General features: G+C 33.0%; 1 protein-coding gene and 1 long non-coding RNA gene across 9 annotated transcripts in view; one reads left to right on the top strand and one right to left on the bottom strand.

Annotated features, from left to right (window-relative positions):
• LOC126741559 (uncharacterized) overlaps nt 1-22,239 on the top strand; it is a 35,850-nt gene that overhangs the window by 6,405 nt on the left and 7,206 nt on the right. The window lies entirely within an intron of this gene.
• LOC126741555 (myogenesis-regulating glycosidase) overlaps nt 6,903-22,239 on the bottom strand; it is an 88,618-nt gene continuing 73,281 nt past the window's right edge. For all 6 annotated transcript variants that reach the window (XM_050448019.1, XM_050448018.1, XM_050448020.1 and 3 more), the window contains 5 exons: nt 16,553-16,841; nt 16,147-16,503; nt 9,645-9,876; nt 7,258-7,453; nt 6,903-7,195 (listed from right to left, as the gene is read on the bottom strand). In XM_050448019.1, the coding sequence (XP_050303976.1) occupies nt 7,074-7,195; nt 7,258-7,453; nt 9,645-9,876; nt 16,147-16,503; nt 16,553-16,841 (1,196 nt within the window). In that variant the 3' untranslated portion in view covers nt 6,903-7,073. The remainder of the gene's footprint in view (nt 7,196-7,257; nt 7,454-9,644; nt 9,877-16,146; nt 16,504-16,552; nt 16,842-22,239) is intronic.

The following is a 22,239-nucleotide window of genomic DNA, read 5'->3' as shown; positions in this document are numbered from 1 at the left end:
GTTTTTTATTTTTGTATATAAAATAGCAGGATTCTAAAGTTAATAAATAATTTTAAGTACAATAATTTAATTTACAATTTAAGTTACAGCGAGTGTCCTATTATGAAAACATATTTTCAAAAATTCCTAAATTTTTCTAAATATAATTTGATATAGGTATGTGGGTATATATACAGGGTGACCATGGTAACTTTGGCAAAAATTGTAGGGTAGGTAGGGACGCCATAGGCAACTATTTTGAGCATAGGAACCCATGTCCGGAAAAGCTCCCATTCGGAGATGGGGCTGTTTTAAAATTGGAAAAATTTTTAAAAGTGGGTAGGCAATCCAACGTACACGATAAGTTTTTTTTTTTACTTTTTCTGAATGCCATGTATAGTTTGTCAAATGTCAGGTTGACTTTGAAATCGCCTATTTGGCGGTTAAGAAAGTAATCACGATTTATATCCGCACAGACCGCACTAGTCGGATCAAATGTTGTGAATTGAGCGGTTGTTTTAAAATTGAAATTTTTGTGCAAGATGGGAAAGCAATAAGGCAATCCTGGCAACCTATCGTACACGAGCCACAAATTAAATGCTCTAGTTTAAAAACAAAAAGATGTAATAATTGCAATAAAGCTCTCCACAAAAAATACCGGAGATAACTCATAAAGCTAAAATTTTTAAAGTAAAAGTAGTCAGTTAACTTTACAGGTTAAATTAACAGGATTAAAATAAAACGAAGAAAATAAAACAAAAACAAAGTGATAGACAGGGGCACTACAGATGCTCGATACAGATGCTACAAGTGCTGCCCGTTCTCCTGGATGCATTTATCGATCCGTTGGTGCCATGAAGTTCGCATTCGAGCGAAAACACCCTGCTGCTCTCGAATGAACTCTGTGGCCATTACGATTCGCGCAATTAAGTCCTCCTCCGAATCCAGTGCTGTTTGATACACCATTTGTTCCATGGTGCCCCACAGAAAGAAATCTGGTGGCGTAAGATCAGGAGACCTCGGTGGCCACGCTATGGGACCCCCACGTCCTATCCAACGATTGGGGAAAATTTCATCTAAATAGTCCCGGATCGGCCTTGGCCAGTGCGCAGGACAACCATCGTGCTGCCACCACATGTTATTAATAATCTGTAGGGGCAAATCTTCAAAATATTCCTGTAACTGGCCTTGGAGAAATATGAATGGTAGAACGTATGAACCAAGCAAGTGGTCGCCGACAATGCCAGCCCAAACATTAACAAAAAACTTCTTTTGGTATCCTCGGACATGCATGGCATGCGGGTTCTCTTCCGACCAGAAGTGGTTGTTGTGGGCGTTGAACATACCTTCTTTATAGAAAAGCCCTTTTCGTCGGTGGAACAAACATACCGCAGGAAATCAGGATTTTCCCCAATGCGTTGGTTTAACCACTGGCAGTAGTGAAGGCGCCGAGGGGGATCGTCAGGAAAGAGATGTTGAACTTTCTTCAATTTAAATGGGTGTAAATTGTTGTCGTGAAAGATATTCCAAAGCGTCCCGTGGCGGCAACCCACTTCGGAAGCGACCTGACGAATGCTCTTTTGAGGATTGTCGGCAATACGTGCCATTACAGCATCTTCAAGTCTATCACGTGCTAGACGCAGTCGTCCTCGCTCCTGCTGTATCTAGTTAATAGTCCCGTATAAACGACTTACAATACATTTATATTTTGGCAATAAAAAAATACTTTTAAAGAACAAGACTTACTTGAAATGATCCCGTTTCCCGTAGTGTGCGGTCGACATTTACAAACACGCTGCGGTGTACCTGGTCACGCTGTGGAAATCGCTGAGCGTACAAGCGCTGAGCCGCCACTGCATTGCTGCCTGTAGCTCCATAAACTAGATGCACACCAGCAAGCTCGCGGAAAGTTAGCCGGTTCATCGTCTACTTTTTCTCATACAAACGTGCAAGAAACAGATTTTTTTTTCCTGTCAGGCAGGTTGAATTTTCCGTCAAAAATTTATCGTTGTCATTGACAAAAAAAATACATGGTATTCAGAAAAAGTAAAAAAAACTTTTCGTGTACGTTGGGTTCCCTACCCACCTGCCGCAAAGGGTCCAATTTTAAAACAGCCCCATCTCCGAATGGGGGCTTTTCCGGACATGGATTCCTATTCTCAAAATACTTGCCTATGGAGCCCCTACCTAGCCTACAATTTTTGCCAAAGTTACCGTGTGTTTTTCTTCTTTTTTTTTTGTTATGAAACCTTTGCCTACTCTTTGTTATTACCTTAAACATTTTCAGTTTATAAAATTGATGGTCTCACAAAAACTAATGCATTATTATAAAAAAATGTCCTAGAGATTTTTTTCAGACTTTTGGTGGGAACCCTGTGGGATTTATTTGATCGACAATTTTTCCAGGTATTATCCAAGCATAATATTTTTGGAAAATTCCCTTCGGGAGATTTAATTTTCGTAAATCGAAATTTGATGTTCGACTTTATGTCGTTTCAATCTTCTTCACCTGCGTCACCTAATTGAAAATCCTGTTAATTCAGGGTAAGTGTATTTAATTTCAAATTGTATATAGGGATGTATTATAGGGGTCATTTGTTTCTTAGATTTTTTTTATTTGTGCTAAATTGCGACCAACCATTTCGCTCGCATCGTATTTTCCTTGCAAATTCTTTTTGGGAGTTACACTCAGAAAGTGCGAAGCATGCGATTTTAGCAAAGCATGTAAGTATTGTTTACTTATTAATTAATAATTCTTTCCTATCAATCTCAATCATTGAATAATTATATTTATAAACTAGTTTTATAAAGTGATAAATTTCATAAGATTTGTAGAGTGTCTCATGCCCGGCTGAGTTACGAGGTTGAGAGGAATTACTTTGGTAAGCTTATCCTTTCCTTCAGTGTCTGGGTATTATTAGGGATTGCATTAATTATCAACTCGATCATTACTTCACCAACTCAGGTAGTTACATAATTTAGCAGTGAATATTATATAGCATAACTCAATCTATACATTTTCGTTTTACACCTACTGATCTGTGTGAAAAATTTGACTACTCCTGTAACATTGAGCCATATTAATATTATTTATTTATTTATAAGCGAGGCTCTCTAACAGGCAGACATAGCTGCCCAATTGTAAGAAAGCAAAATATGTTACAAAAGAAAATAACTATACTAGTAAGCAAGTCCAAACAATTATTGTCCAAGCCCAGCTTATCATCATAAAAGGACTTTAAGTTGTGATTTACATCCCCAGATAATAATAACAACTTATAACAACTTATTGAAAGAGGCCAACTTTCTCATTCATAATCTGCTAATTTGCTTTAGAAAAAATCTTTTCGTATGAGTCTTACAGACTTGATAGTTGAAAGAACTGGTCCATTATTTCAAAGACCCACGTAAGTAGAGACAAAATAAAATAAGAATCATTTTGAGACCGAGACTTAGGGTTTTTATTTTGTCCCCAGACTTGATAGGTTAGATCCAAATTTACCCTCAGCGACTCATGATGAGTGTCCTCGAGCATAGGGAAATAAAGGCCCTTTCTTTATCTTAATAAAATGTCCTTACTATCCAATATCCGTAAAACTACCGTCACAGAATACCAATATCAAACATTCCAGGAACATTTCTGAAAAGCTTATTTATTTAAGGTTCGGTACATTCAAACATCGGTAAAACTCTAGGTATATGTACAACCTTGAATAGTATGTTTTCGTGCACAAAAATGGTTGGATTTGGAGTTTACTGCCCTTAAGAAGATAAATTCTCCTCAAGGCTAGACAATACCTAAATAAGAACGGCCAAAATTAAAGCAATCCGCAAATGCATTAACATATTGCCTAGAAAAAGTATTGTACTTTCAGGCTCAGAAAATGCAATAAAATAAATCGCATCAGATATAAAAAGGACAGATCCCGACCATATATCATATTTAACTAAACAAATAATATTAGATGTATAGAATAATTACTTCGAAATAAATATACCCTGGATACTCAGGGCATAACAACATTACAGGGAATAAAATCGCTGACAGTGTAGTCAACATAGGAAGAAACTTACATGGGAAATTCTGGAAGAAGTGGAAGAACTATTGGACTAGTACATTGGACATAAAAGGCCAGCATTGCAGAAATGCTGTACCAGAAATCCATAAAAACCTTCTACCTTAGAATATCAGACCATTGCACAAATTACCACCTTCATCAAAATGCGAACTCCACAACATCTGAACAGGTTGGGGATAGGGAATAATTTAAATTGCCCATGTGGAAAGATAAGCGATTTGTACGAACCACAAACCTAACCTTTATCAAGTTTTAATAGCAAACAATTATCAAAGTCCTTTTTCATTAGAAACCTTACTTCATAATCCAACAACAAGAACTATAAAATTATTCATGAAATTTTTGAACAGAAACGGTAATTAATTATAGCGGATATAGTTGTAGCTAAGACTAGAAATTATTTAGTCTAACAGAAACTTGTAAGAGGATCTTTCAATATATTCCTCATAATTCCTATACCTTGCTAGCTGTATCGTTTATCCAAAGTGTTATTAATTAATAACAGCAGGGGCATCAAAAATGTATAATTAAAAATTAAAAAAAAACTCCCTCCAGAATCCGATTTGGGAGGCAGATACTCGACGAAAACTCTCGATACACCAGAAGAAGCCTAGTTGCAGAACCTATAACAAAGTCAGTCAGAACTCAACTAAAACCATCACCATATTAAGAATTACAAAATGTAACTATAATTAAAATATTATAATTAGTAATTATAGCATACATGCTAACAGGCCTTGTTATATGTGCGTCCACCTATTGACATCTATTGACAATCGCGCCAAAACTCGAAAGCTAGATTAGTTGGTAAGTTAGGAATCTGTGAGGCGACATTGTCGTTCACCATTTTATCAGCAATTTACCTAACAACTGTGTTATAATGTGTGTGTGTGTGTTATATAACTGTGTTATAATGTGTGTGTGTGTCTATAACTGTGTTATAATGAATATCTTTTTCGATCAATTTTATGATCATTAAAGTAACGCGTTCATTCAGTTGCTTGTATAAAATAAAACTTCTTCTTTCGTGGCTTTACAACTCTGGGAGAGTCTTAGCCGTATACTATTGCTCACCGTCTCCTACGATCCTGTGCCTTCAGGTCTATACCTTCTCTGTCTACCCTGATCTTCTGCCATCTGATCTCTCAGGGAATACTGTCCTTATCAATCTGTGGTTTTCCGATCTTACTACAGGATCTGCCCATCTTATGTTAGCTTTAATGTGTCTGAATATGTTTTCACTGCCGACATAGCCGCCAATTCAGCATTATGGTGTCTTTTCCACACTCCTGTTATTTCATCTCTGTTGGGTCCAAACATCATTCAGAGAATTTTTTCGGCGTTTCGCTGCCATAAGTAACTACTGGGCAAATTATTGCCCTGTACAAAGTTGGTTTGGTTATCTCTTTAGCAGTTTAGATTTCAATATAGCGTTGTCAGAGAGTGTAAAGCGCTATTTCCCGCATCCTTTTCTACGATTGTCATCCGTGATTACCAGGCACTTAATCAAATTCCTTAACTACTTTGAAGTTAAACTCATTAAGGGTTATAGTCTGCTCGATTCGAGGCTTTGGATTTTTTATAAATACGGCATATATTTTGTTTTTCCTTCGTTTACTGGTATAGACTCAGATTACCTGCTTCTTCCTCTATCTGTAAAAAACCTCTCGCATGTCTCTTACTGAATAAGCCACTGTGTTTGTCATCAGCAAAAGCCAACAGCAGTTTTGAATCCTGATGCGCAAACCCTTCTATTAGCTTTGACGCTAACTGCATATTCCAAGGCAAAATTAAATAACAACGATGATAGGGGGCTTCAATGATTAGGAGTCCTGATGTTTTGTTTCCTATTCCTATCTTTACCTGTATCGGTATATGAGTTTGTTACGCAAAATTCTGTTAGCACTTCTAATTTTCTTGGTATGTCCATCTTTAACATTGCCAGCAATAACCTGCTTCTTTCTATGGAGTCATGTGCTTGCCGAAAATCTGCGAAAATTTGACGGATATCCCGGTTGAATTCCCAGTTTTTTTCTAATATTTGTCTGATCGAAAATATTTGATCCATCGTTGACGTTCTAGCACGAATCCGCATTAATAGTCTGCGATATCTTCTGCCTAAGGAGTCAGCATCCTCAGTATTATAATTGCTAATATCTTGTAGTATGCTGTGTTGATAAGCGATGTACCTCGATAATTTCGAAATTGTTCCTTGCTTCATTTTTTATTTATAGGTATACTGACCACTTAGGTATTTTGTGGTGTTTCCATTTTCCATTTTTATCATCATTTCATACATTTTTTGGTGTAAAACGCTTTCAATCTTTTTTAGCAGTTCTCCATTTATACCATCGTTACCTGGCACTTTGTGTTCTTTGAGAGATGTAATCTCATTCTTAGATTTTTGAATTGTTGGTGTTGGTATTCTTGCATGTGCTGAATGGAAGGTAATTTCTTCTTCCTATTTCTCACTTTAAATATTTAGTAAGTCTTGAAAGTACTTCTTCCTATAATTGTTCTTATTTAGCCAGGTTTCCTTCAACTCTATGCTATCCTCCTCGTGTCTCAGAGAGTCAAATTTGTTACTTAAGGCTGTTTGATATTCAACTTCTTTATTTGGTGCTTGAGAGGCTTCTAGGTCCTCCATCCTGCCTTTTGTTCATTTTTCTCTTTTCTGTGTTGCTATTCTTAACTTGGTTTTCACCACAAAAAAAAAGTATCGCTGTCTGCTTCTCTCATACTTCGTGCGTTAATGATGCGACTAAAGTGTCATGCATGTATAAGAATATGGTATATTTAGTTCCGTACTTGTGATGTGACTTTAAAAAATAAAACTACAAAACAGAATCCTTAAATAAATAATGTTTATTATAAAGAAGAAAAACCTAAATTTTTCATATCACAAATATGTATATCCTTTCACACTTAAATCTAACATCTTCTTCAACTGCTCTATTGTTTTCTGTTTAATAAAACTTATATGAGTTTCATTCATGCCTTTTTATTACTTCCGAGTTAAAATCTCGTGTCATCGGGCATTTTTTCAAAATATGCCACCTGGTTGTCTTCCACCCGGTAATCGTGGATCCATCTGCTACCTTTTCTTAAACTACCATCGATTCCGTCTTTCCAAACACCTAAAGAGTGAAAAAATTATCAAATTGTGACTAATAAGGCAACTCATTGACCGTAACTGTACCTGCAGGTAAGTAAACTTCTCTTTCGTTAGATTTGGAATACAGAATGGGAGCAACAATGATATCTTCTCCAATAGAAAACTCATCCATCACCGTATGGCAAGAAGGATCGTGCGGGTCTAACATCCATAATGGTCTAATGATCGGTAATCCTAGGTTTAAGGAGACTCTGGCGTATTTTTTTAAGACAGGTTTTACCTGAAATTGAAAAAAAAAGTTCTTCGGTAACTCTTGGAATCAGTACAGTGATTGAGGATCTAGAGAAAGTTACATTAAACGCATGAAAAAATTATAAAATTATATCAAATGCCTGAAATAAAAATGAAAAATTACTTCATCAAATGACTATAAAAAATTTTAAATATCGTTTGAAAATTTAAAAAAAACACGTCAAATGTTTAGAATAAAATATCAAAATAGGTCAAATGCTTGAAATCAAATTGAAAAGTTGCATTGAATGCCCGGAAAAATTGAAAAATGACGTCAAATGCCTGCAATGAAATAAAGATTACGTAGGGTTTAATTATAAATATGCGTTAATAAACTCAAATTTGAAAGGTGTATTAAATGCGTCAAATAAAATTTAAATTAAAAAACCCGTCAAACGTTTGAGATAATATTAAAAAAAATAACGTCAAATGCTTGAAATAAAATAAAAATTATGTCAAATGCTTGGAATCAAAAATTACTTCATAAAATGTCTGGAATGAAAATTGAAATATCATTTGAAAGGTTGGAATAATATTTAAAAATGACTTTAAATTTAAAAATTGAAATATTTAAAAAAGAATTAAATTTCCTGAAACAAATAAAAAATTACGTCAAATGACTGAACTAAAAATGAAAAATTACTTTCTCAAATGACTGGAAAAAAATACATATATGGTTTGAAATGCTTGGAATAAATTAAAAAAATGAATCTATATAAAAAACTGAATGATGTCATTAAATCCTTGAATTCAAATTAAAATAAAAAAATTACATAAAATGCTTGAAAAGTTGCAATAAATGCATGGAAAAATTGAGAAATTACGTCAAGTGCCTGGAATGAAAAATTACTTCATAAAATGACTGGAAAGAAAATTTAAATAACATTATAACAAGTGCTTGGAATAATTAAAAAATGATTTTAAATTAAAAAATTGAAAGATGGCATTAAATGCTTTAAATAAAGTTGAAATAGAAATTGCATAAATGCATTAAATGCCTAAAACAGAGTTAAAATAAAAAATCACGTCAAATGCTTAGAATAAAATAAAAATTAGGTCAAATATTTGAAAAGTTGAAATGAGAGCCTGGAAAAATTAAAAAATTACTTAAAAAAATGACAGGAGAGAACATTTTCTAAATTAAAAAATTTAAAGATCGCATTAAATGCTTGAAATTAAGTTGAAATAGAAAAATCATGTCAAATGCTTAGAATAAAATAAAAATTAGGTTAAATGCTTGAAAAGTTGCAATAAATGTCTGGAAAAATTGAAAAATTTCGTCAAATGCTTGGAATAAAAATGACCAATGACTTCGTTAAATGATTAGAAAAAAAAATTAAAAATATGTTTGAAATACTTCTTATATAAAAACGAAAATGAAATAAAATTAAGACTTCATCAAATTATTAGAAATGTTTTAAAATATCGCTTGAAATGCTGGAATAAACATAAAAAGTTACTTTAAATTCAAAAACTAAAAGATGGCATTAAATGCTTTTAATACAATTAAAATAAAAAACACACGTCAAACGCTTGAATTAAAATTGAAAGGGTGAATTAAATGCCTGAAAGAAAAATTAAAAATGACTATCAAATGACTGGAAAATATTTTAAATATCGTTTGAAATGTTTGGAAAAAATTTGAAAAACGAATTTAAATTTAAAAATTGCATGGTAGCATTAAATGCTTGAAATAAAACTAAGATAAAAAATCACGTGAAATGCGTAGAATAAAATAAAAATAGGTCAAATGTGTGAAAAGTTATTATAAATGCCCTAAAAAAAATTACGTCAAATGCCTGAAATTAAATAAAAATCACGTCAAATGCTTGGAATAAAAATGAACATCAAATGACTAGAAAAAAAAATTGTTTGTAATACTTGGAATAAAAACGAAAATTTACTTTAAATTTAATAATTGAAAGATTAAGGTATTAAATGCTTGAAATAGAAAAATCATACCAAATGCCTGAAAAAAGTAAAAAATTACGTGAATTGTTTAAAAGAAATCGAAAATTTGCATTAATTGTTAATGGAAAAAATGATAATTGTTGTTTGAAATGCTTAGAATAATTTAAAAAAAAAATTAATGAATTTGAATTCGCTGGTCAAAATTTAATAATAAGAAATATAAACCAAAAACCTGATCATTACTACATACATAAGAAACTACAAGTTACCTTGTTTTGCCTCAAAATAGCCAAACTAATGGCTGTATCCAACACTTTCTTATCACCATAACTATTCGGTAAGCGATTGTATCGTACCACAGGTAAAAATACAGCCAATTGCAGCCATCTTATATAAAGTTCTTGATCTGGCAATTCCGTGAGCGTACCATTGAGCCCCTCCAATTGAGTCTCTATTGAGTCATAGTCGCCACCAACAGCCCCAGGGATTAAAAATGGATAGCTATAAGAAGAAACCGATTAAAAATTGAATAACCGCAACTAAAAGGATCTCTAACTTATATTGACATTAATGTGGCTAGAAAATAAATATTTTAAAATAAATAGCTTAAAGTGTGCAAACAAAATAATTGATACTATAAAGAAAATTAAAAGGCAAAAAAATTTAATTTTTATAAGAACAGTTGAGTTGCGGGTGAATGTATTGAGACAGCTAAAATAAACGATACTGTAGAGGTTCTAAAAGATGTTATTATGGATGAAACGGGCATAGATTTAAATAAAAGTAGTAGTAATTATAAAGGTACTATTGACTCAAATTCTCTTAACATTCCAACTTCTCGTACATCAAAAAATAATATTGGTTTAAATGATCAAAAACTTATAAAAGGAAAGAATAAACCTAAAACCTATAACCTAAAGAATAAAGGCATAAAAAAAGCTTTTTCGTCTCGAGTCCACTCAATAATGTGACCTTATTATTTTAAGTCTTAACATACGTAGTATAAGGAAAAAAGTAAATTTGTTAAATGTATTTTTGAATGAAGTATTACCCAAAGTTGTGTGCTTAAATGAATCGTGGTTGTTTGAGGAAGAAGCTAGTGCATACTCCTTGGATAATTTTAATCTAATTAGTTTTTCCTGTAGAAAGGAATCAAGAGGTGGTGGCATAGCAATTTATATTGATCACGTTTTGCAAGCCAAACCTATTTTTCCTAAAGCGATAAATAGTGTTGAGGGGCACTGTGAATTTTCCTGTGTTGGAATGTCATTGGCTAAGTGTAAGTTCTAATCATCAAACGCTGACTTGAATATTTTTTTCGATGGAATATACAGGCTTCTAACGGAACTTTACGAAAAGGATAAAAAAATAATTGTTTGTGGTGATTTTAACATTAATTATCATTCATCAAAATGTCAAGAGCTAAAAAATATATTTTGTCGTTTAATATTATCTCACATGGGTCGGAATGTACCAGAGTGAGTAATAAGGGTGCAAGACAGATAGACTATATTTGCTCTAATTATGATAGTATCGAAATTTGCATTGATCTAAAAAAGTGTGAATTCTCTTATTATCACGCCCTTTTACTGAAAATTAGAAATTCTTTAGAAAATATTAAGGATTTTAGTGAAGTAGCGTAAGGTAAGGTAAGTCGGTGATATTTTTATTTAAACGTGAGCAATTTGTATTTTTAAAGATAATATAATTTGCTTGACCTTTCTATCCAAAAGTTCAATGTTTTACACAATTGTTCATTTACAAAAAATGCTAAAATAATGTTAATTTTGACAGAAAACCATATACTCAAAAAAATACCAATCAGTTAGGTAATTTGGTTATAGGTAAGTTTATTTGGTGATAGTGGAGAGGTATTTTGGTGATATGGGATTAGGACCAGTAAAAAATAAAATTATTGAAATCGTGTAAGTATAATTCATAAGAAAACATTGAGTTATTAGTATATATAACAAACATTATTCTGAGTCAGTTGAACGATGCTCATCACAATTGTCGCACATAAAGATGTCTTCATGGTCAGATCTCGATTGACAGTTTGTGTGATATGGAACGCAGCAAAAAGAACACTGTACCCATAACGCACCATTTTTGGCTTTCTCATCCTCTCGGTAGCTAATTCCACAGACACCACAATACCAGTCATCATCGTCGTCTTTTTTCTTGCTTTTTGGTTTTGAGTTTTCTTTCGATGCACGCTTTTTCGTGTTAGAACCTCTGGAGCTTAGTACTCCTGAAGGTCCTGGTTGTGGCTGTGTTGGTATATGAGGATCAGTTAACCATTTTGCACTGGAGTCTCTGGTTTTAACCTGCGGTTTTACTTTGCTCGCAGCACTTGCAGAAGGTAGTAAAAATAAATTGTCAGTGCTGGATTTTTCCAAAGGAGGATCAGAAGGAAGTATATCATCAAGTCTAGCGACTGATGACTGATTGATTTTCTCGAAGAGTCTCAGTTAGTTTTGATGGGGCTATAGCTTCGGGTGAGATCTTTATTCAAAGGACAGATTCCACTTTTTCGAAAGGCGTGTACAATATGAGTGGCGGTAAAACTTTTAATCATTGCTACAGAAAATCTTTCGTTGAAGTTATAACGGCTAGTTTTTTCACTGTTTTCTTTTTTCATGTAATCGTTTAAGCAGTTAGTCCAAGCGGATTTTAAGGGACGATAAACGCTCACATCAAGTGGCTGGAGCAGATGGCTTGTATGTGCTGGAAAGGTGAAGAGATAAATATTATTTTGCTTTGCTAATTCTAAAACAGCCAATGACAAATGTGAAGCATGAGAGTCCATCAAGAGAATTATGGGTTTTTCTTTTGGTATGGAATTAATAAAAAACTGGAACCATTCCAAAAAAATATCAGAGTTTATCCAGCCTTTCGGTGACTGTTTTACTAATGAGTTAGGTATGGCTCCACGGATAAATCAGGGTTCCAACGCACACCTTTGAAAATTACTAGGGGTGGTATAAAGGTGCCAGTGTCACAAATGCACTCGAGAACTGTAATTGTTTCTCCCCTGTTTGCGTAACTCTTTTTGTAAACATAACGCTTGCCTAGAGCCGTCACAACTTTGTTGGGTTTTACTACAAACGACAACCCCGTTTCGTCACAATTCCAAATTCTCCCTGGCGTATTTTTAATGTCCAATTTTGTAATAAGAGTTTCTAATTTTGTATAGAAATCAGCAAGCATAGTGGGATTTGCCATGGAAGCTCGATATGCAGCTAAGTTTTCTGGCACACGTAATGTTAGCTCAAATCTTTTTTTAAAGTTTGTCCACCACCACTTGCTAGCTAATTCATTTTCCGCATTTAAAAAATTTTCACGACCAACCGATTTTGCAACCGAAAACGCTAGTTTTCTAATATTGTGGACAATAAGACCAAATCCTAACTCTTGCATGGCGATAATATAATTAAATATTCGGACTTCAAAGTCTGCCGGTAGAGCAAAGGGCCTTTCCAACTTTGATAAGTCGTGGATAACCGGATGACCTTCTGCATTTTCAGTTTTCGTTAAATATCTCTTTAAAGATGTCCAAGCAATCTTCATGTCTTTCGATGCTTTGTATATGGACACACCTTCTTCACGGACCATTTGTGCTGCTCGAACCATATCTTGCTTCTCATAATTTCTGTACTTTCCTTTGGGCATTTTATCTGCCATCTTATGGTAGGTAATTTGGTGATAGATAGATAGGTATGTATAAAATCCTAAAATCCTTTAAAAGTCCGCTAAGAAGTCGAATAACAATTTTATTTAAACGTCTCTATTGCAACCTCACAGTTTTGCATGCAAAATGTCTAAGAAAATGGCTAACTTACTTAAGCCGTAACAGGAGCAAATGATATTTTAAAGTCAATATGATTACAGTACATTAAAGAGTAGCATATTTCTTATAGGATAACACATAAATTAACACTTACCCTTTAAAATTACAGCTAACACAAAAAAAAACAATTTATATTACAAAAATTATCAAATTTAACGAGTTTATTTACCGGCAAGAACGGAAAGTTTTGCTAGACGTAAACGAATGAAACGAAGCGCGGTAGAATTCTACAGACCGTGCGGTATGGAGGGGATATTTCACAGAGCTGTTCGACACGATTTAAGACCTCCCCGTGAATAGGTAAGTTAATGAACAATTGTTAGGAAACTATCACCAATTTACCTATATCACCAACATACCTTATCTTACCTTACTTAGAAGAAGCTTTAATGATATAAATTTGAGAATATTTCGCGATGGCTTACTTTTAGAAGATTGGTCAAAAGTTTATGAGTGCCAGGATGCCAGTAGGATGTATGACATATTTTTCCAGATTTTCTTTCGATATTTTGATGCCAGTTTTCCATTAAAAGCACCTTTGTTCTAGAATGGCTTATTGGGTGACTTCCGAAGTGAGTAAGTGGTCACAAAGTACAAGAGATTGGTATGATCTTTATAAAATATAAAAGAACAGGTTTCCAGATTATTTTGAATAAATACAAATGGGAAAAAAATAATTTGGGGTCTCATAAATAAAGGATTGCGGTCTAGTACGAGTAAAACACCTCTTACTCTATCACATGAAAATAAAATTGTTGAAAATCCTTGAAAAAAAATTAGTAGCTGAAATATTTGGGAATAACTTTGGGAAAGTAAATACCAGCAAAGTCTTGAGCAAAGTTATAGATCATCAACCCAAGAACGTTCATTCTGATGTTTTCCCTATGAAGTTAAATAAAAGTATACAAGACACTATGTATCCAAGTCCTTGTACACCCGAAGAAGTTATAGGTATTATAATGCGTTTTCCACCTAAATATTTAACGGGCATTGAGGAAATACCGACAGACACATTAAAAATAGTTTCTGACATAATATCAAAGTATATAAATTTTAACTGTTAGACTGTGATAATATGTTATCCATTGGCACAAATCTTGAATGCATGTTTCGAGCAAGCAGTGTTTCCTGATGCGTTAAAAAAGCCAAAGTTATCCCGATCTATAAAAACAAAGACGATAAACAGGACTGCAATAATTACAGACCTGTTTCTCTTTTATCTGTGTTCTCAAAAATAATAGAAAGAGGTTACTTCACTTTTTGCAACAAAAAAAGGGTTTTTCTTCAAACCAGCTTGGTTTTTTACCTAAAAGGTCGACGATAAATGCAATATTTTGTTTTGTAAACAAGATAACAAGATGGAACAAATTGACAGAGGCCATCTTGTAAGTTCTGTTTTTTTTGATTTGTCAAAAGCCTTTGACATGATAGATCATAACCTACTTTTAATAAAAATTGAGGAATATGGCTTGAGAGGTTCAGTTAATAACATCATCAGGTCTTATTTAAGTAATAGAGGATAGGCCATATATGTTCCCACTAAAAACGGAAACACTGGGGGTTACTTTTTCGCGACTATATTGGGGCTTCTTTCGATCTATATTGGGGCTTGTTTCATTTCTGGTGTTTGTAAATGAGTTAAGTGCAGTAATAACCTCTAATTCAGTTTGCTGATGACACGTCTTGTATTCTTATTGCCGAAAATGAATCCATACTGAAAGAAAATAAGCATGGCCATAACGGAAATGTCTGATGGTATCGCCAGAATAGGCTGAAACTTAATATCTCGAAAACAAATATTGACATCATGATAGCTCGCTTTATGCATCCTTAGAGGGTAAGAGTACTCAGGTTCCAGAGAGTAAATTTCTGGGAGTGTTAATTGATCGGGAACTTTCCTGGAGAAAGGAAATTGAAGCGTTACATACCAACCGGGAAAATTCACAGAGCTTGTTATGTAATAAGGTATTTGAGAGACCAGTTGTGTTTGGAGTCTTTATTATCGTACTATTATGCACATGTACAATCAATTATTCAGTACAGTTTAATATTTTGGTACAACTCAGCTGGTTCAGATAAAGTCATATTAGCCCAAAAAAGGGTATAATAAGATGCATGCTAGGACTGAAAAATACCGAATCTTGTAGATCACACTTTCAGAGACTTAAAATATTGACAGTACCATGCTTGTACATTTTGAATATTTCCATGATAGCCAAGAAACCATTTTACGTCCTTTCAAAAAAAATTCAGATGTCTATAATGTAATGACGACAAGGCAATGCAATAGTCTTAGAATTCCCTCACACCGAACGACAATGTTTAAAACTTGTCCCTTCTATAATTGCATTAGGGTAGATAATGCTTTACCTGATAGTTTTAAAAATTTGTCAAGTAATAAAGTATTTAAATCTAGACTTAAACAATTATTATGTGAAAATTCCTTTTATTCACTTGATGAATTTTATAACCACATATCGCAGACACTAAACTCACGCCTGTTTTAAATTAGCTGTTTGGAGTCAATTATTGTTATGATTCTTTGTATGTATTGTGTTTCTTGTCTACTTATTGGATTAACTTATGTAGATGGGTAGTTGTAGTAGTATTATATGATATAAAATGCATCCCAAAAGTTATGTCTAAATTCATTTAAAATTCAGGGGTGTGTTCGAAAAAAAACGCTCGCACCCGTCGATTTTTATTTCAAGTTGAGCATTTTTGTACGTGAAGTTTGTGTATAAAGGGTTGCCTAAAAATAAATTACGATCATCAACTTAATTTTTTCAAATGAAAGCACCTTTTTTTATTTCATTTTTGAATGTAAGCTTCTGCTATAATTATTTGACAATTGTGATGTTTCCATTGAAACTGATGACAAATAAACTTTATTATTATTATTATTATTATAAAATACTGACCCAATAATGCCATAAGTTAGAATGGTTGGTATAACCCTTCTTAATCCATCCCAGCTAGATTCAAACTTGGGTAAAGACACGAAACTAGGAGATCTGGGTCTTTCAATGGCATCAGTGACACCAAGAATGCTTACGGCATTCTGGATGCTACTTATGAAAGCTGTTTTATACTGATCTGGATTTATTAGAGGTTTCTCACATTGGTAGTAGTGTGGCATATCATAAGCTGTCCCCAGCTCCAAATAAAAGGCGTTAAACTTGTACTTGTTCATCACCGTTTTCAGTTTTTCGATGAGCCATGGCACCGTACGGTTGTTGGTTATATCCAGGACGCCCGCACTTTGAACTGTTCCAAAACTACAGAAGAATAATTAGATTTGATTTAAAGTTGTAACCTTATAAATACCTGGTTAATGCAGGTACTTTTTTTCCACTAAACCGTTCCAAAACCAGCAAGTTCTTCCTAACGGCTTCGGCAAAGTTAAAGCTTTCAGTGGAGATGAACGGTTGGATAGTGAAAACTACCCTAAATCCGCGTCTTCTCAGGATCTCAATGGTTTTATCCAGAGTTGGGAATCGATTGAGGTCCACCTCGAAGTCGCCCACTTCGTTTTGCCAGAATTCGTTGATTAATACGTGTCCTTGCTTGATTGTGCCCAGAGCGATGACGTCTTCGGTGAAGTTTGATACCATTTCTTTAACAAATCGGAAAAATCAGAAAGAAAGAAAAAAACGTTTATTTTTTTTTAAAAAAAAAGCAAGAAATTATAATGTTCGACATAATTTAACTTAAATTGTACTTGATTTGTTAAAATTATACTTGGAAGGTAGAACACAGAGTGTTGTGGGAGGAGATTCTCAAAGTAAAAAAATATTTTCCGAAAATGTAAATGTAGCAAAGTGTGTTCCCCAGGGATCAATTCTGGGACCTTTGCTGTATATTCTATATACAAATATATATGTATATGTATACAAATGAGCTGGATGATGTTGTTGGGAAAACTACTGTACTTTACGCAGATATCACTAGTCATGAAAATATAGAGATACTCAGAGAAAGAGTTGAGTCAGTACTTGAGTCTGTTGGTGCATAGCTTCAGGCTAACAACCCGCTTTAAATGTATCCAAAACTCAGTGCGTACTCTTTGAAAATCGAGGGAATATTAATTTCAGTTTCAATTATAATTATAACACAATTTCATACAGGGTGTTCATTTGAAAACTTCCCACCACGGATTTATCGAAAACCACTGTTTAAAAAGAAACGTCGAAATAAAAGTCGTCAAAAGGTTTGTCAAAGGGGACAACTTTCTAACCTAAAATTACTTCACCCCCTTTCACCCTCTGCCCCCCAGGGTCATCCCCTTAAAAATTTTAAGTGGCAAGGGGTATCGAGTAATAGCTTGTTTAAAAGGTCTTTCGAAGTCTTTTATTTTGACGTTTGTTTTTTTTTAAATCGGTCGATTCGTTTTCGAGAAAATTAGAAAAATCTTTGTTTATCTTAATTTGTTCAGATAGAAAACAAAAACATGAAAATATCAGTTTTTATTTCAATAAGTGTTCAAAATGTTGCCCGTTAAGGTTTGCCAAATCTACAATTCGTTTATAATTTAAAACGGAAACTACCAACATAAACAGCAATTCCGAAGATTAGACGTGGAAAAAACTAAATAACAACCCGAATTTTTTTCCGCATTTTTTTTTTATCAACACAGATATCCTGGGCGAACTGTATTTATTGTTATACCTGCTTAGTTATTTATAGTTGCCAAGGAAAATAAAGAATTTATTTTGCCGTCATTTACATTTGTGACAGTCTTGGAATAGTGAAAATTTATTTGTTGAATTGAAGATTTTACTTCCAAAATGGTTAACACACTAGCCGAAAGAGTGGAAATTATTCTAATTTATGGTGCCCAAAATGAATGTGCTCGGCAAACTGCCGTCACGTTTAACGCCAGACATCCGGAGAAGATAACTTCGCATAGGTATGTTTTGGACCTTGTTACTAAGTTTATTAAAACTGGATCTGTTGCAAATAAAAAACGTGATCATCGGCGAATTTTGGATGAAGCCGGTCAAGTTGAAGTTTTGATCATTTTGGAATAAATCCTACACAGAAAAAAATACTGTTATGTTTCCAATTATTTGTTAGTATTTGGATGTTTTTTCATTGTTTTAAATATATTTATAATAGTTTCAATTCCATGTTATCCAAACAATTTAAACCTTAAGTTCAAGATAATTACAGCTACGCAATTAAATTTTAAATACTTTATGTCTCTATTTATTGTGTCCCTCCAATACTGATATAAGCATTAATTTAATGACAGCATTTATGTAATTTTAATATGTATCATGCTTTTCATTGAAAAAAATATACTATTTATTTGATAATTAAAATTATTTGCTACAAACACATTATTCAGTAATTAATTTAAGATATATTTATTTTCTTTAAAACACAACTATTACTGTCACAATACACCATGTTATTAATGCAATGTCTAAATTATTCAGAGAATTACCCAGTAGTATTGGGCCAAAGACATATTGACTTATATTATTTTCAATGATCCTTGTCGTTAACTCAACTACTTTGTACTCCCGTAGATTGGTATATAATTTGGATCTACCAAATAGCGTAAATCTGTGCGGCGAACCTGTGTGGAGGTGTCCTGTCGCTTCGTTACTTGTCATTTTGGCTTGTTTCTTTCAAAAAGCAGCATTATCGTCCCCGCGCCTGCATGTTAATTTGTGTTCGTGCTAATTTAAATTGTGTTTTGTAGATCCATAATATTAATAATTATAGTACGATGGACGAGTTTTTAAAAAAATATGATTTAGGTATCTTTAAAGGTAAGTACCTACCTCTGTATGTAATACATAATGTCAGACATGGTTGCAGTTTTAGTATATAAGGTCACTTGCAAGTAGTTTTAATTTAGTTTTAATCTCCTCCCGAAGATGCTAACATCGTTAGCGAAACACGTGTCGAAAGTAAAATAAAGAGTTTTGGTTAGTGGTAAAACTGTTTTGTGATTTAGAACATGTATGTACATATACATAATAGAAGAATGTCGAGAAACCTTGAAACAATAATGATTGCACTGGTCACCTCATTTTGGTTTTTGCAAGAAAACTTGCTTATATATTATATAAATGAATAAATTTATTTGGTTTTGTATATTTCTAGTTCCTGTTTTATTTCTAGTCTATTTCCTGTTCCTGTTTTCCTAGTGGTCAGAAATTAAGGAAAATGTTTTTTATTTTTTTGACTTTTGGAACAAAAGTTTATGTTTAAATTGTCTATAAGATTTGAAACTGAATTCACAGGTTTCCTTTTTTTGACAAATAAATTATTATGTTAACTATTTGATTTTTTTTAAATTCCTATTTCAGCTTTGCGATGTTTCTATTTAATTTTAAAGTGTACATAATAGTGTATAATCAGTTATGCTTTATTACAAAAAGATATAAAACATGACGTTTCGTCTCTGTTTCTTTTCTTTCTTTCTTTTTTCTTTTTTTGTATAACTTACTTGTAATACCCTAAAAAAAATTTTAACCCTTTTTAGCTGTCACATTGAGAAAGTCTTGTTTTTTTTTTTGTCATGTTTTATATTTATTTGTAATAAAGCATAACTGATTATAGGTTGTACTTTTGGAAACTTTGTGGAACTTATTTCTTTCTTACTAACTCAAATACCTACAGGATGATTATTAACCTGTATGTATAAGCTTGAAAAGTTATTGCTGATAACAAAAATAATGACTAATAATGAAGAAAAAATGACGGTAAAATATTTTTAGATTCTAAAATAATTTGTGTTTTTACGAAAATTTGTATGAACTTTATGAGGTGGAATTTTATTTATAAAGGATGTTTTTTTTTCAGCGATGGAATCAATTGATTACAACTTTGACATAATCAAAATGGTTTTAATGTTAACGGTTTCTATTGATAAATCCATCACTGAATAAAAAAATCGCCCTTTATAACCAAAATTCCACCTGATAAAGTTGATAATTTGTCGTGAACAAAAAACAAATTATTTCAAAATCTAAAAATATTTAACTAACATATTTTTTAATTTTTCATTATTTGTCATCAGCAATAATTTCCCAAGTTTATGCGTATAAATTAAAAATCACCCTGTATTTAGTATAGGATCACACCAATTAATAAAATATTTCGGATAAAAAATCAATTGTAATTAATTTGAATCCAGATACCTATAATGTCAATTATAAGTTTTAATATCCTTAATTTTAATCAGCAATTTTTGCAAAATTACTAATTATTCTGACAATTAATATATTAAATTCTTCCAATTATAGTTAAGATTGGGGCAATTACGAATCTGAAAAAATTCAAATACATACTATAATTCATTATTTTATAATGCACTACACTGGTAATCTATGAAACAACATGAGGCATCAAAACAATTCAACATGCGATCCTAACAAAAGAACCATAAAGTTAAGGCAAAAAAAGTATTTTCAAATCAATTATAAAGTACCCGTTTAATTCAATGAAACCTTGTAATTAAATCTTTCATTAAAGTTCGATAACATCTTGTCATTGAATCCAAGATATGATATAATTAGTTACCAAATTTAGACTTGTAGTTGGATAAAACTCTACTGTAATTGAGGAATACTGAATGTAAGAAGTCATTGAATCAAAGCGCAAGTCTTTGACAAAACGACAGATTTTTTTGTGTGTAATACTTCATTACGCAAAATTGTTGCTGCCACTGGTATTTCATTAGGCTCTGTTAACACAGTTACCAAACTTCATAACTTTCATCCATTCAAAATGAAAATATTGCAAGACTTAACCAAAGACGATTTCGATAGGCGAATTGAGTTTTGTGAAAAAATGACTGAAGCGATTAATGATAATACTATTCATGTAACGAATATCTGTTTCAGCGATGAATGCACATATTTTTATCTAAATGGATTTGTTAATAAGCATAACTTTGATATTGGAGCCATGAAAATCCTCATGCATTTGTAGAAGGGCATAACCAATATCCTCAAAAAATTAATGTATGGGCAGGCATTTTAGGAAATAAAGTGATTGGGTCATTATTTATTAACGGAAATTTAAATGACGACATTTATTTGGATATGTTGGAAAATACCATCAATCCGCTTATCACTGAATCCATTAAAAACCAAATCGATGATGATGAAAACCCTATACTTGATGAGGCCGAAATATATTTCCAGCAAGACGGCGCTCCTGCTCACTATGTTCTTCCTGTTCGGCAATGGCTAGACGACGAGTTTCCAGATAAATGGATAGGGCGAAGAGAGCCTATAGAATGGCCTGCTAGATCTCCTGATATAACGCCGTTAGACTTTTTTCTATGGGGTCATTTGAAATCTATTGTGTTTACTCCCCAACCTGAAAGTTTGGATGAACTTCATCAACGCATCATCGACAGCTGCCATTATATCCCACAACATGTTTTTGAAAATGTCCGTCAGGAATTTGAATATCGCCTATATCATTGTTTGGCCAAAAACGGGCAACATTTTGAACACTTATTGAAATAAAAACTGATATTTTCATGTTTTTGTAAAAATTTTTAAGGGCCCTGGGGGGGAGATGGTGAAAGGGGGTGAAGTAATTTTAGGTTAGAAAGTTGTCCCCCTTGACAAACCTTTTGACGTATTTCGGCGTTTTTTTTTTAAACAGTGGTTTTCGATAAATCCGTGGTGGGAAGTTTTCAAATGAACACCCTGTATATTGAAAAGGTTATATTTTTCGGTATTAATGTAGATCAACGATTGGATTGGAAAGCGCATGTTGGGAAAGTTGTTACTGGGATAACGCGATTTTGCTATGCCCGAATTATCATTTAGTATAATTAGAATTATCACAGATATAGTCGGTAAAAGTGTTGCAATATCTGCATATCATGCATTTATTTATTCTCGAAGGAGGTACGGAGTTATTTTTTGGGGAAATTCTGTCCAGGAAGAGTGTTTTTACTTCAAAAGAGATGTTGCGGACTAAAATTAAACAAAGAAATTCACGTAAACCGATGTTTATAAAAAATATTAACATTAATC

The sequence above is a fragment of the Anthonomus grandis genome, chromosome 10, assembly GCF_022605725.1.
Source record: "Anthonomus grandis grandis chromosome 10, icAntGran1.3, whole genome shotgun sequence".
NCBI classification, from domain to species: domain Eukaryota; kingdom Metazoa; phylum Arthropoda; class Insecta; order Coleoptera; family Curculionidae; genus Anthonomus; species Anthonomus grandis.
The sequence above is the reverse complement of the archived record's forward strand: the minus strand, read 5'-3'. Positions and strand labels throughout refer to the sequence as shown.